This window comes from Acomys minous, assembly GCF_964271855.1.
Source record: "Acomys minous genome assembly, chromosome: 13".
Classification (NCBI taxonomy): Eukaryota; Metazoa; Chordata; class Mammalia; order Rodentia; family Muridae; genus Acomys; species Acomys minous.
Window position 1 is genome coordinate 53,914,789 of NC_140495.1, and position 14,375 is coordinate 53,929,163.

Here is a 14,375-nt window from a genome sequence, read left to right on the forward strand (position 1 = left end):
TGTGTCCTTCAGAGAAGGTCATTCTGATAGTCTGAAATTTACTTCCCAGACTAGGGACATTCAGAAATCATATAAGAGAAAGACACTCTAATATCTAAACCTAGACTATTGATAGTGGTTGGTAGCATCATTTAAAACCAATTTTTTAATATAAGCATCAGTAACCGGCATGTGAAAGTCTGCTATAAGATTTGAAGCCAAGATCCATGTAGGCGAAAAAACATAGAACATTTATCTTTCTAGGCTTGAATCGCCTTATTCTTCCTACTGGCCAGCTTTCTTACTGACTGATGCTATGCAGGCTGTTGCTGGAGAAAAGATACAAATAGCCTTACCCAGCACTGGAACCTGCATGCTAAAATACTGACATGCCAGGCAAAGTCTACCCAATGATGCATTAGTGGCATGTGTGTATGCAGTAATCACGCACCTCCAGGTTATACTTAAGGATCGCTCACAGGAGGGAGTTCATACCTGGTATTATAAACATGTCAAAAGCCCATGGAGTCAGCTATTGCTACTTTGCTGTATGTCAAAATTCCAGCATGGCATGCGAATCCAGCTCTAGCTATTGGCAGTTGATAGCTGCTGAGGGAAGAGAATTAGTCTTCTTTAGTCATGTGGGCCACTAGCCAGCATAATCACGTGCACATCCTAGTGGGCAGCACAATATGGGCAGCATTGGACTTGTAGATTACTTTTAATATGAGGACAATAATTGTATGGAAATGTGGTGGGGAATAGGAGGAGGTGGAGAGAGAAAATGAATGTGGATATACTTCATTGTATACATATATAAAAATTCTCAAAGAATAAAAATTTCGAAAAGATACATGCAGGATACTGGCTTTAAAGTAATAAACATTGAACCCCTACTCTGATCTAGCCAATGGAAAGAATATTCTCCACAGTTATGTAGAGAGTGGGGACTAACTATGACATGAACTCTGGTGCCCCATATTTGATGACTTCCTCTTGGTGGGGAGCCCTGGTGGCACTCAAAGAAGGAATAAGCAGGCTACCAAGATGAGACTTGATAGCCCATGACCAAAAAGTGGGGAAGGAGATCCCCCTCAGTCACAGTCATAGGGAAGGGAAATAGGGTGAAAGTGGGAGGGAGGGAGGAATGAGAGGATACAAGTGATGGGCTAACAGTTGAGTTGTAATCTGAATAAATTAATAAAATAAAAATAAAAAAATGATAGCTGCAGGAGGCCATGCTTATTTTCCCTTATCCCTTTAGAACACATGGGGATCTATGCTGAGAATAAGGAAATACAGTCTTAAAATAAATGAAAATGACATCAAGAGACATTTCAAACCTAATGTATGTATTTGGCAGATTTAATGTAAAATATATTTCATATGAAATAAACTTCATGTGTCAGAGCATAATAAAATAATTAAGCAAGGTAATTGTATCCACTAGAAACTCCCAAAGCAACGCAAGTTCTTCAGATTCTGTATTTTTGCACATAGGACATAAAACACTTGTTGAATTTACCTTTTTTTAAGCCAGTCAACTATCACAGGAAGTCATGAGCTAAAAAAAAATCACTTGAGAATGTCAATTCTTCTTGTTTCTTCCTTTCTTTCTAAATCCACTATGTCTGTTGCAGACAGTCTCTGCTCTAGATGTTCCTAGAAGATTCCTGCTGCACCTAGGCAAGGTTGCAGACAGCTTTGGGTTTCCCCAATCTTCTTTCCTATGCAGCATTCACACAGACACACAGACACACAGACACACACACACACACACACACACACACACACACACACACACACACTAGCAAGTCCCACAACAGCCACTGTTTTGAACCCTGGAGAAGACAGCAGGGTGAAGACTTCCTTTAGAGAGACAAAAGTGTCTTCCAGAGCCCAGAGTTGTCTATAGTACAACAGATGTGTGTGTGTGTGTGTGTGTGTGTGTGTGTGTGTGTGTGTTGTCTGTCTGTCTGTGTGTGTGTGTGTTTCCCCCTCTTTTGCTGTTTCTCATGTGTCCTCACAATTTGCTGCTCAACTCAAAGCTGCTTTCCTTCCCAGACCTGTTTTTCCTGCCTGATCTCTGGCTCCCGTTTGCTCCACTGTTAAATCCCTGAGGCAAGCCTGAGTGAGAGCAGTTACCACAGTAAAAGCTGCATCTACAGAGCAGTCTGTAGTCCCCATGTGAAGTAGATATACTTACTTTAAACCTTTGCTTTAAACATGAGGCAACTGAGGTATAAAAAAGATAAAATTCCAGAGCTTACAAAAGAAGCAGAAAACCCAAGACTGTCACTCAAATTTGGCTGCACAGACGGTACCCTCAGCCTCCGTGCTGAAGTGCCTCCACACCAAGGGCATTTGAAATGGCTGACAAAATCAGCAAGAAATTATTATTGTTTGTTCGTTGCAGTTTAGTAGCTAATATGACCCTACATGTAGTTCTGCACACAAAGTCAACGGAAGCTGTGGCCGCTGAAGTTGAAAGGGCCACTGAGTCCTCTGAATTTACACTTTTGTTAGTCGTGAGTGATACAAAGGTGTTTGGGGGTCCCCTTTACAAAGTCTCATGAGAAGGTCTGAGAAGTCAGCGGATCCTACCTCATGTCTGACTGAGTTGCCAAGAGCTGTCTCGCAACGCTAAGCTCATCCGGAAGCCAAGTCCCTGGGCCTTTCTCACTTCATTTCCCTGCTCTTCAGACAGCTCTTCCACTGTCTCCTTCCCTCCCAAGCCTTGGAGAGAGCCATGCGCCCTTGAGATGTAACAAGGATGGGCTCATAGAAGATGCTTCTTTGAATCCATAAAACCCTCCAGTTGGAATGCACTATTAGTTGAAATCTCCCAAAGAGACGCCTTGTTCTGGGGCATAAGACAGTTTCTTTGCCTAGCTCCACCCTTGCCGAATGGATTGGTGTGCAGATAGCTACCACTGGTTCTCAACCTTCCTAATGCTGCACCCTTTAATACACTTCCCCACGAAGTGGTGACCCCCAACCATAAAATTATTTTCATTGCTATTTTATAACTGTAATTTTGCTACTCTTATGAATCATAATGTAAGTATTTTTGGAGACAGAGCTTTTCCAAAGGGGTGGAATCCCACAGGCTTCCTGATTTCCTGTGAATCCCAATGTCTTCCCAGAGCTAGGATCATGGATCAAGTTTCCGTTTCATTGATGACAAGTTAACAACAAATTTCATCTTCTAACTGGGAGCCGGAGCGCTGTTCACAGAACTCAGTCTTTTGACCGGCAGCCCCTGTTGTGACTATGTACACACCTGGCATCTAGAAAGGCTTCAGTCTCTTTTGACATTGTGCTTTGCTGGAGCTCACGGTGCTGAAAGAACAGGCATCACCTCAGATCCTTCTCTCCATGGCTTGATGGCTTTTGCAGGCATCAGGTAGAGAAGATTCTTCCAGAACCGTGAGTTATGCGAGAGTGACTTGTCAGCCTTCCATTTCAGAACTCTGTAGGGTTTCAGGAGTTTCAGCGATGGGGGCAGAAAGGTGATGTTGCTGGCTGGAGTGAACTCGATTAAGATGACTTTTATCTTCCTCTCCACCAAGGCTTCATGGAGGCCGCTCTCCAGCTCCAGCCTGCTCTCCTTCATCAGGTAACGTCTGCTCAGGATGATGATTAGCCTCCGGCTTTTCTCTATCAGGGAATGGATCTCATCCACGACAGCTGGAAGGGCGAGGAGTGTGTCAGTTCAGAGAACCAAAGGGTGGGCGCAGGAGAGTTAGTAGCGCATCCTCTCATGCCTCATCCTCCTGTTCTACAGTATTTAACTTTTGGCCTAGCGAAATAATCATGTAAATAGCCACCACCATGAGCACCCACAAAGCACTTGTGCCTTCTTTCAAGTTTTGTATACACTGATTTGTTTTACCATTACCGCAACCTTATGGAAAGGTATTGTCACGCCCCCCGCCCCCATTTTGCCAAAGCCTAGAGCAAGGCGGAGCTTGCCTGCGTTCATCCATCTGGTGAGTGACAGGCCGACTTACCTCAGATGAAGTACATTTTTATAATCACTATACTAATTTGTTCTTCATTCATGTGGAAAGGCTAAAGATGTAAAACAAAGCAGAAACAATGACCCAAGCTAAGCAAAACCACCTGTTATTTTAGACCACAGGTGGGTAAACCTTTTCTTCTTTCTCCTCCTTTTTCCTTCCTCCTTCCCCTCCTTTTTCTCATTAGTTAATTTTTTAGCATGCGTATGTGCCATGAGAGCACGTGTGTGTGTGTGTGTGTGTGTGTGTGTGTGTGTGTGTGTGTGCACATGGAAGTCAGAGCCTGACACTGAGTGCCTTCCCCAGCTGCCTTCCACTTGTGCCTTTTCTTCATGTCAGACTTGTGATGCAGAATGAAAAGAGTCATGGGGAAAGGCTGGGGTCATTTTCTCAATATTTATTACTGTGTGATAATGACAAATTGGTTAATCAGACTCACCTGCCTAACTAATTACTAGCCACTGTCTGACCTGGTTTCTATTGGCTTAAAGGACTTTGGCATCTGCATAGTTTTAAGGTAAAAAAAACATGGTCAATCATCTCACTAAAATGTATCTCATTAACTGTCTGTCCAAGGTGTCCTTTCTTACCTTTACCAGGTACCACATCTCTTTCAAATATGCACAACTTGTACCCAAACTGGTCCTCCAGGACTCTGGGTAATGTCTCCACAGCAAAAGTGTATTCTTCTCCATTTTCAGGGTGACACTCTTTCAGGTAAGACACAAATGCATCATATGTTTTACCATCTAGGAGATAAGACGGACTCATTTAATTTGTGATTGTGGAAATTTTTGAAGTAAAAGTTTGTGTGAAAGTAATATATAAAGAGAATAGAATTCTTGGTTGTCAAATCTCAGATGCATACCAAGCAACTGATTAACTAAACACTGTTAATACTCTCGCCATGAACAGAGAGAGAGACAAGGGATGGGGGATGATAATCAAGACATTGAGTCATATAAAGATAGTAAAGTGGGAGCCCAGAAGACCCTCATTCCAGGATCGGGAAGGAAATCACACCTTAGCTCATCCATTTCAATCAACTCTACCCTGCCACTCCCCAAGTTTTATCCTCTAACTGCCTTTAAAAAGTAAGATCAAAGCAAAGCAAAAGAAAGTAAGAAACACACATAAAACTGAGCCTATATCCCCAGAGAGCGGAAGAAATAATAAGGGTGCTTAGAACAAGATGCTAGCAACAACGAGAAGAGGAGTCATGAATTTAAAGGGCAACACTGAGAAGTATATGGGTTGAAGCTGTAATTATAATCTAACACACACACACACATACACACACACACACACATACACACACACACACACACACACACACACACACACACACACACACACGAGACACACGCCACACCCTAGAGCATCAAATGTCACAAGGAAAACCTGTGATCCATTGAAATCTTGGCCATGATGCTCAAGTGTGCTCCCATCGAATTCTTGACAATGAATCAGTATTTAGATGTGTGAGAGAAAACAGCAAAGAAGAAAACATGTTGTCCAACTAACAAAGACAATTCATTCTCCCCACTGGGTGATTCTCCTTTTAGTTTCATGTAACCTGTCGATGAGACATGTGCATCTTGAGTTGAGTTCAAAGAAACACACTAGCAGATGAAAAATCCTGTGTGTGACACAGACAAAGATGAACAAAATAGTTTGGCCAGCGAAAGAGGAGGGACCTAAACAAGGAAGTCCTCACCTCAGTGGCCTCAATAATGCAGTTGGTGTAGATGGGGGAAAAGGATGGTGGCAGTAGAGTAGATTATCTTTATCACACAAACATTTAGTAGATGGCCAATGCATTAAACCTCACGTACTAAATTGAAAGCAAACATATCTGGGTCTTTTATTACATAAGATGGGGTGGAACAACTCTGGGTCCCTTTTATAAAGTATGCCGTGCCAGTTATGCCCAATGGCCTAACCCTATCTCCTCTCCTTCAGGTTTGCAAAACAGTCGCTACCTGACCAACGCTTGCTCAGTTTTCTCCTCACAGTGTTCTGCTCCACCAAGTTGTTAGGGGCTATCGCTGATATAAAACGATTGTTTTAACATGCATGAGAAAATTTTGATAAAGATTACAGAATCGTATGGCCATCACAGGTAGGAAAGGCAGGTGACAATAAAATGAGTTGGTAATTCAGTCAGCCATACTGCCTCTGGATGGTTCTTTAGACTGACGTGACCCATAACTACTGTCTAGGTTCTATGTCTATGTCATAGTGCTTTCGTAAATGTTTTCATCAAGTCACCAAGAGGTAAATCAAGTAAGGGATCACACTCTTCTCATAGTCAAGATCTAACGGATCATAAGAAACAAGCAAGGTATCTATACATGTGTATCTATACATGCGACATGTGACATGCCTTTGTTCTTACTCGTGAGAAACTAGTTCCCAACTATTGATTTCAAATGTCCTACTTCAAATAATTCTCTTTTATGATACAAATCAGCTAGTTTATACCTACAATTTATTTTTAAATGTGGATAGGGAGAGGCTCAGTGGAAAAAACTGATTTCCCCTTACGTAGCAGGTATCAATTGGAAGTAGCTTCCTGGTTGGGGGCGGGGCTTTGTGTCCACTTCTTCTCAGTGCTGGGATTTCCCTTGGTGTGAACCTGTCTGGTCTATGTGTGCTGTCACAGTCTCTGTGGGTTCATATATGGATAAATCCTGTTGTGCCTGGAATACACTGATGATTAAACAGTATTTTTGATCCCTAATTAATAACACTATGATTATGTAAATGATAGTTTATATGCACTCACATGGTCATATCTATCCGTCTATAGCTTTAGTTCCCAACCTGATGCCCACTTCTGACTTCTGCAGGCTCTTGCCCACATGTGGTACATATGTACACACTCAGGCTCTTGCACACATGTGATTCATATACACACATCCAGGCTCTTGCCGACATGTGGTACATATGTACACACTCAGGCTCTTGCACACATGTGGTTCATATGCACACACTCAAGCTCTTGCACACATGTGGTACATATGTACACACCCAGACACAAACATCTAAAATAAAATCAATGATTTTAAACAATTAAAAAAAAAACAAACAAAATGGAATAGGATAAAAAAAATTGACAAAGGGAAAATATGGAAAACCAGAAGGAGAAAGGTTATTGGATGCCCATTTAAATGTACATATTAGTTTCTCTGAGCAGAGACCATGGAGAAAATACCATGTACAGACTTCTCATTTTGCTGTCTCATGTCTTTTCAAAGCAAGATCACACATGTGCAGGCTGAGAGTCATATTCTCTGAGCCTGCTAGCTGTGATATTTAAACTTGTAAACATAAAAATGATGATGTAGTTCTATTACAATCTAAAATAAATAAGTTTTAAAAATCTTAGAAGAGTGGATATGAGGATCACTTCATATCATGAGGTTAAGGGGTACTTATAACCTCCAAATTGGATACCAAAAAGGCAAAGATATATTTAGGAATTCCACAGAGCCACACCACAGCAAGCAAAGACAAATAACAGCATGGGTGTAATTACCTTTCACAATACAGATACTAGGCTAACTCCATAGTTCTAGAGAGGCTAGCCTGGGCAACATAAGACTTAATCTCAAAGTAGGCAGACAGATAGGCAGGAAGGACCTGAGCAACCTTGAAAGATGAGGGATTTCCTCAATAACATGATCAGATACATAAGAAATCACAAAGCAAAACTGAAAATAGTAAAATAAAGTACCTAAGCCAAGATTTGCTTTTTAAGGGCAACATAGAGAATCCAGTCAACAGCTTATTGGATGTGTTTGTGGGGGTAGGGGGAGTGGGGTAAATGTGGGAATCAGGGTCATGGGCAAGACAGCGATGGTCTCCTAGAGTGTATTTATAAATTTTGAATTTGATCTCTTTGAAGTATTTTTTCCTATAAGAACTCAGCACATACAAACACAGACACACACAAGCATCAGATATTGGTTAACTTTTTAAGAACATAATACTCTTGAAATATGAAGAATTTTTAGTCACTTTATCATAGGCCAATACACACACAGCAGCAGCTAGCAAATGGCTGATGGCCAAGGAGCTTAAAACTGAGATTATTTTCTTTCTAGCACAGAGTTCTTCTAAGCACATTATATGGCCTCTTTTTTCCAGTTAAAATAATGAACGAGAAAGACAGAAAATTCAATGAAAACAATTTATTGGGTGTATGTGGTGAATAAAGTATGCAGTGGTGTGTATAACATAGAGCGCTTAGGAGGACACAGTGCAGAGACAAGAAACGTTGAGAGAAACACATTTGGAAAGTCACAAACAAGTATGAGATTGCAGAGCACCTGTCACAGTACAACTCATTCAGAGTAACCCCGACTTCGGCCTGGGATCCCATCTCACAGGCTGTTAGCAGCAGCATCGAAATAAGATGAAGACCAGTGTTTCCTTTATTGGGTGTAGGCACAAAACCATAAGCTAGGATGCTCCCCATCACAGAATGTTACCTGTTAATGTCTCATCTCTGTCCACTAAGCGTCTATAGAATAGAACCAAATCAACTTTATAAATGACACACAGAATCACCACACACACTGCTGCCATGGAGATGAAAACTGCCATGATTATTCCCCTCATGAAAACATGGCCAGGGATATCAGTCATTTCTGCAGAAAAACATAGAGAAAGGGGAAATCATGAGACTCAAAGAAATGTGGCCACAGCCCCACATCAATCACATCGTAGTGTGGATGCCAGCTTTTGCCCTTCTCTCTGATTCGGGTATCTGTCTCCCCGACTCCCCTGGCTCCCCACACTCGGGCTGGAGTCTGCAGTGGGGGATCTTTCTACTTCAACTTGTGAACGTGCGCAAGGGTATCCACAGACATGAGTGGGATGGCCACTCGGGAAGTCTGTGTCTGTGGAATTTAGATTTCTGAAGCAATAATATGCTAGGATGGGACTCCAGCGACAATTGCAGTTAGTGGACTGACACCCACTGCTCTCTGCAGAGGGGGCGCACTGGACTGAGAAAACCTGGGTTTCCAACCTGTCTCCATCAATTAGTTTATATTTTAGGGAAAATCCTTGAGGCTCCTAGTTCCTAGTTTCTTCATATGCAAAGTAAAAATAATAAGTGAGCCTCCTGATTCATTTACAGTTGCTGATGAGCGAGACACTTCACAGAGCACTTTAACAGTGCCTGGAGCACAGCACTCTGGGCTTTAGCTAAGTTTTAGACAATATACTCTTTAAAAGGAGTTGTATCCCCCAGGCTGACTCAGTTTGTATTCAGCAAGGAAGTGGTGATGGTCATATGGTGCCAAACCTTCTGGGAAGGCTAGAGGATGACTCAGTGGTTAAGATTACTTGGTATTCTTGCAGAGGAACTGGGTTGGGTTCAATCATCTCTAACTCCAGTTCCAGCGGCATCAGTCTGACTCCTTCTTTTGGCTTCTGAGGGTACCAGGCTCACATAAAGTACACATGTTTACCACTCATATACATAAAAATAAATAAATCTTTTTTGACCAAGAAATTTTTATTTAACTGGGGCTATATGTTAACCACATTTTATTTCCTCATTAGACCAGCAACATTTTACAATACACCTGTCTCTATAATGACTCTAATTCTTATAAGTTTGCACAATGCTGCAGTGACTATATATACATTACATTTTTCTTTTCTTTTGTTTTCCAAGAAAAGATAATAATGGTATGGGGATTTCCACACCAGACAATGTAAGCCTGCCCGAAGCTTTTGCCCTCCTCTGTAGCCCACTTTTAAGAGATAATCTTTCCAGTAAAATCAGTCATTCCATTAAGTGAGCACTATGTATCTCTAATAAGCAAACTCTTAAAAGTCATACTCTGGCACCCCCACATCTTTGAGAGATATCTATGAATTCCTGGTGCCCAAGAGACAGAAAGGTCCTACTACCCAGGTGGCACATGTGAATTGAGAGAAGCATTGAGAGGTAGAAACTCTGACGATACAAGAGGTATTGGGCTAGTATCGAACAGTGCCCAGGAAATACAAATATAGCATCAAATAACCAAAACAGTGTGTTGCAATGCCTCTGATTCACAAACACACAGAACACACAGATGATGCTCACGAGGTGTGAGAGGATGGTGGAAGAAGTGTGTGGATCTAGACCTAACTGGGAGTTTTGCCATCTGTTCTGTGGCCATGAATGGGTTTCTTCACCTTTGAAAGCTTTTTGTGGGGATGGCTGAAGCAACAGACAGAGCCAGCATGGAGTATGCTAAGAAGAGCAACATATCATGTACCTTTTCTCTCCAAGATAAAGCTTTTGGTGTCTATGCTTTCCTCATTGAATACAGTGCAATTATATGAAACATTGAGATTTTTTTCAGTAACTTTCCAAATTCTCAGGGTTTTTGAAGCATGCAACTTGCCTTCAGAAATCCTGCAATGTAAGAAGATAATTTAGCAATAGGCTTTGTTCATGACCAGCAAGTCTACTCAGGAGATGGGAATTTATATGCCTAAAATTTGAGAGGAAGTACCAGCTATGTCCTCTGTTTCTGGTATAAATTAATATTAGCCTCCTGATCCCTTCAAGGAGCAGGAGAACTCACAGGAAGGCACACCTCTCTCTCTCTCTTTTTTTCTATTTTTCCCTCCTAATTACTTGGAATCCATCCCACACTGTCACCCCTACTAACTATGGCCAGACAGTTTTGTAGTCTTCATCTTTTACTGCTATAAGTGAATCTTGAGCAGCTAGAGTATTTGAAGAAAAGAGGTTGTTTAGCTGACAGTCAAAAGGCATGGCATGGGCTCTATCAGGGCCCCAAGCTACACATCATGGAGGCAGCATCTCTGTCCTTAAGGATGGTCTTTCTCTTCCATGCTATGAAGCCTCAGAGTTCTACCACAGCAAAGACCTCACTGTTGAGGTGGTTTGAGAAAAAATTGCCCCAACAAGCTCATAGATTTGAATAACTGGATACCAGGGAGTGGCACTATTTGAAAGGATTAGAAGGTGTGGCCTTGTGGGAGGAGTCTGCCATTGGGGGGGTGGGCTTTTACATTTCCAAGAACCCTTCCCAAGCCAAGAATCCCTCTCTTCCTGTTGCCTGCCCATCCAGATGTGGAAATCTCAGTTCTTTCTCTGGCACCATGAATCCAGTGTGTCCCCATGCTCCCTGCCAAGAGGAGAGTGGACTAAACCTTTGAAACTGTAAGAAAGTCTCAATTTAATGCTATTTTTTCCAGTGAGTTCCTGTGGTCATGGTGTCTCTTCACAGCAATAGAGCTATGACCAAGACAACGATGCAATTCAGTCAAACCACATTTTGAAGGCCCCCGGTTTATTTTTTCATTCTCAAGACAGTCAAAAGACATGGGGAGTCACAGTGCTGTTGGAGTGCAGGAAATGGCAAATGACATCAAAACTATGTCAGCCATATATCGCTCAGTGGGTAAGAGGATGGATGGCTTATGCGGATGACCTGAGTTTTACTATTATGCTACTTTTGCTTTTTTTTTTTTTGGCACATTAATAAAAATGAAGCATTTGACACAGTTTTCAAAATCCAAGAAACAATGGCACCATTTGATTGCTCTTTTATAAAGAGCTTGGTGACATCTCCCTAGAACCTGGCTAACTGGTACCTGTATAAAACGGTGCTGAAAATCCTCATTAACCTTCTCAGGAACCTTCTTTTTTCAAGCTTAGACATATATAGTCAATTTCTGTATGATCTAACACCTTGGAACACAGTAACGATAATGATAAGTAAGTTAAAATTACAGTTAAAGCTAACTTAAACATCTACCAGCCCCACCCCCAAGAGCCCAGCCTCTCCTCCTGTATGCACATGTGAGTCTTTAGAGCACGTATGCATACCAAGTTGTCGCATTAGCGTCTTCTTGCACATTAGGGTCAGATCTGTCTTCTTTCCTTATGTTCCAATGAAACTGATCTTTTTCATTCAGTAAAGCGGTGCAGTTCAGTTCTGCATATTTTCCTATGTAGAAATTGACAATCTCACTTTTGAATTTAGAAACTTAGTAGAATACAATCAGTGTGTGATAACTGAATATAAAATAGCATCACCAGAAAAAATGGAAGAGATGCTTCATTTTACATTTTAAATATTACAATAAAGGACAAAACTTATGTAGCAATGACTAGTCATCACCAAGGAATAAATTGACTTCTATTTAAATGTTCAATTTTAAATAAATTATTAAAATTCAATGGTCAGTGGACTTTTTGATCTTCAATTTAGTGGACAGTGACAAGCCAATGTCTCTCTTAAACCACTAGAAAAACAAAATCGGTATATCATACAAACCAATTACTTAAAAAGCAAGCAAGGCATTATAGCACAAAGGGAAAGAGCAAGAAATGGTAAGATTAAAGTGGGGTTAGTAAAGACCTCTCCCAGGTAAATAAACAGGAGCAGCCATTTTATTTATAAGGAATATCTTAGAGCTGAAATAAGCAAGAGTCTCATAAAGCAGAGAGTCCAGTTCTGCAGAGTTTGGGGACAGCTGCACAGATCACAGTTAGTATCAGTCAGAGTTTTGACAGCATGAGGCTACAGAGACGTGGAGATGTATCCAGTGGGCTCATAGGAGAGCAAGGGCTGCTCTGCAGGATGTCCTAAACATCCCATGCACAACTCCCTTCCAGACAGAGAACTGTCATGTACTTGAGTATGTAAGTCTTTTAAATGGGTCAACAAATTAAGCACTGCCTGAAAATAAGACATGAGGAAAATGTATTTGAAAGGAATTCTTTGGTATACCCACAATTTTACCATTTTTTTTTGTTTTTTTTCCTTTTTTTATTAATTTATTCTTGTTACATCTCAATGGTTATCCCATCCCTTGTATCCTCCCATTCTTCCCTCCCTCCCATTTTCCCCTTATTCCCCTCCCCTATGACTGTTTCCTGAGGGGAATTACCTCCCCCTGTATATGCTCATAGGGTATCAAGTCTCTTCTTGGTAATCTACTGTCCTTCCTCTGAGTGTACCATTTTTATTAAAGACTAATGCACACCTGCATGCTAATGTGCTGGTATGCTTGTTTGTATTCTTTGTGTAAAGAATTAAACATTGGCTGAGTAATTGGCAATTCATGACACAGAGCATCTTAAAAGTTATTTAGAAATGTTCGAATTTTGGTTGTATAATGATGGAAGTTGAGACCACTTTATACAAATATATAGTACAAAATGGTAGACGAATATTTAGGGTCATTGCAGAAATTCTATCCTGATCCCAAACCAAAAGTCCTCCAACAGTTTTTAAGTAAAATTCAGGTTTGCAACTCAAACAGCCAATTTCAAAATGAAACACTCTAAGACAATACTGTCCAAGGTTTCACTAATTTGGTACAAGCTGAGGAATGACAGGAGGGAAATACTAAAGGCTTTTATTTTCTGTAAAGAAACCATTTTGTGCCCATAAGGCCAGAAACTTTGATATGCTCAGTAAAAAAAAACTGAACCTCCAAACACACATGAGTCTTGAACCTGGATAAGGTGTTTCAGTCATGTTTCAGGCCTCTTCCATGGCCTCTGTGGGAGGAAGGCATGCACAGTCCTCTTCCTCCATGGTGCTCATGGGAGGAAGGATGCACAATCCTCTTCCTCCATGGCATCCATGGGAGGAAGGCATGCACAGTCCTCTTCTGTGGAGTACATGGGAGGAAAACATGCACAGTGCAAAGCATGTGTGTTTGGAACCGAGGCTGCATTGAAGTTTGTACCAGACAACTCCTGTGATTGCTCCTGGAACCATCTTTGTTTCTTTGAAAGTTTCTTTGTGGTTTTGATTTGGAATCATCTGTCATTGTGTATTCAGAAATCTTTTACTTTTGCCAAAATTTTTATGGCTCCCACATTCACTTATACAGTCCCATTGTGGTCTAAACTCACACCTTAAGAAGCTATGTCCTGGCAGCAAAGGTCTGCAACCACCATGAGTGTGGTGTGCTCTCAAGCCCCAGCTGCTTAAATGCAAGACAGACCGCATACAGCACATCTGCTCCCACCCCAGCTGAGTTCTGAGCAGACTGAATAGTTATGAGTTGCTTGGCCTATGTATCCGCTTTTCAGTCTGTACCTTAGAGACAATATTCCTCTACCCAGGTTGAAAAATGAATCTTAATATTCTCAAATCACTGAGCTCACTGGTCTAGCATATGCAAATTTATTCCATTATTTCTTTCTTTTATTCTTTAGAGAAATTACTCAGTTGTGCACATTGATTCTTAAGATCTGCACAGAGCAACAGTTCTCAGCTTGTGAGTTGCAACCCCTTTGGATGTTGAATGACCCTTTCACAGTGGTCACATATCAGATATCCTACAAATCATAGTTTACATTATGATTCGAAA

At 41.2% G+C, this 14,375-nt stretch overlaps 1 protein-coding gene across 10 annotated transcripts in view; it reads right to left on the minus strand.

Annotated features, from left to right (window-relative positions):
• Positions 1-1,326: 1,326 nt before the first annotated feature.
• IL18R1 (interleukin 18 receptor 1) overlaps positions 1,327-14,375 on the minus strand; it is a 37,813-nt gene continuing 24,764 nt past the window's right edge. For 9 of the 10 annotated variants that reach the window (XM_084752112.1, XM_084752110.1, XM_084752111.1 and 6 more), the window contains 5 exons: positions 11,872-11,992; positions 10,286-10,425; positions 8,498-8,656; positions 4,592-4,750; positions 1,327-3,669 (listed from right to left, as the gene is read on the minus strand). In XM_084752112.1, the coding sequence (XP_084608238.1) occupies positions 3,314-3,669; positions 4,592-4,750; positions 8,498-8,656; positions 10,286-10,425; positions 11,872-11,992 (935 nt within the window). In that variant the 3' untranslated portion in view covers positions 1,327-3,313. The remainder of the gene's footprint in view (positions 3,670-4,591; positions 4,751-8,497; positions 8,657-10,285; positions 10,426-11,871; positions 11,993-14,375) is intronic. The other variant, XM_084752107.1, reaches the window with a different exon arrangement.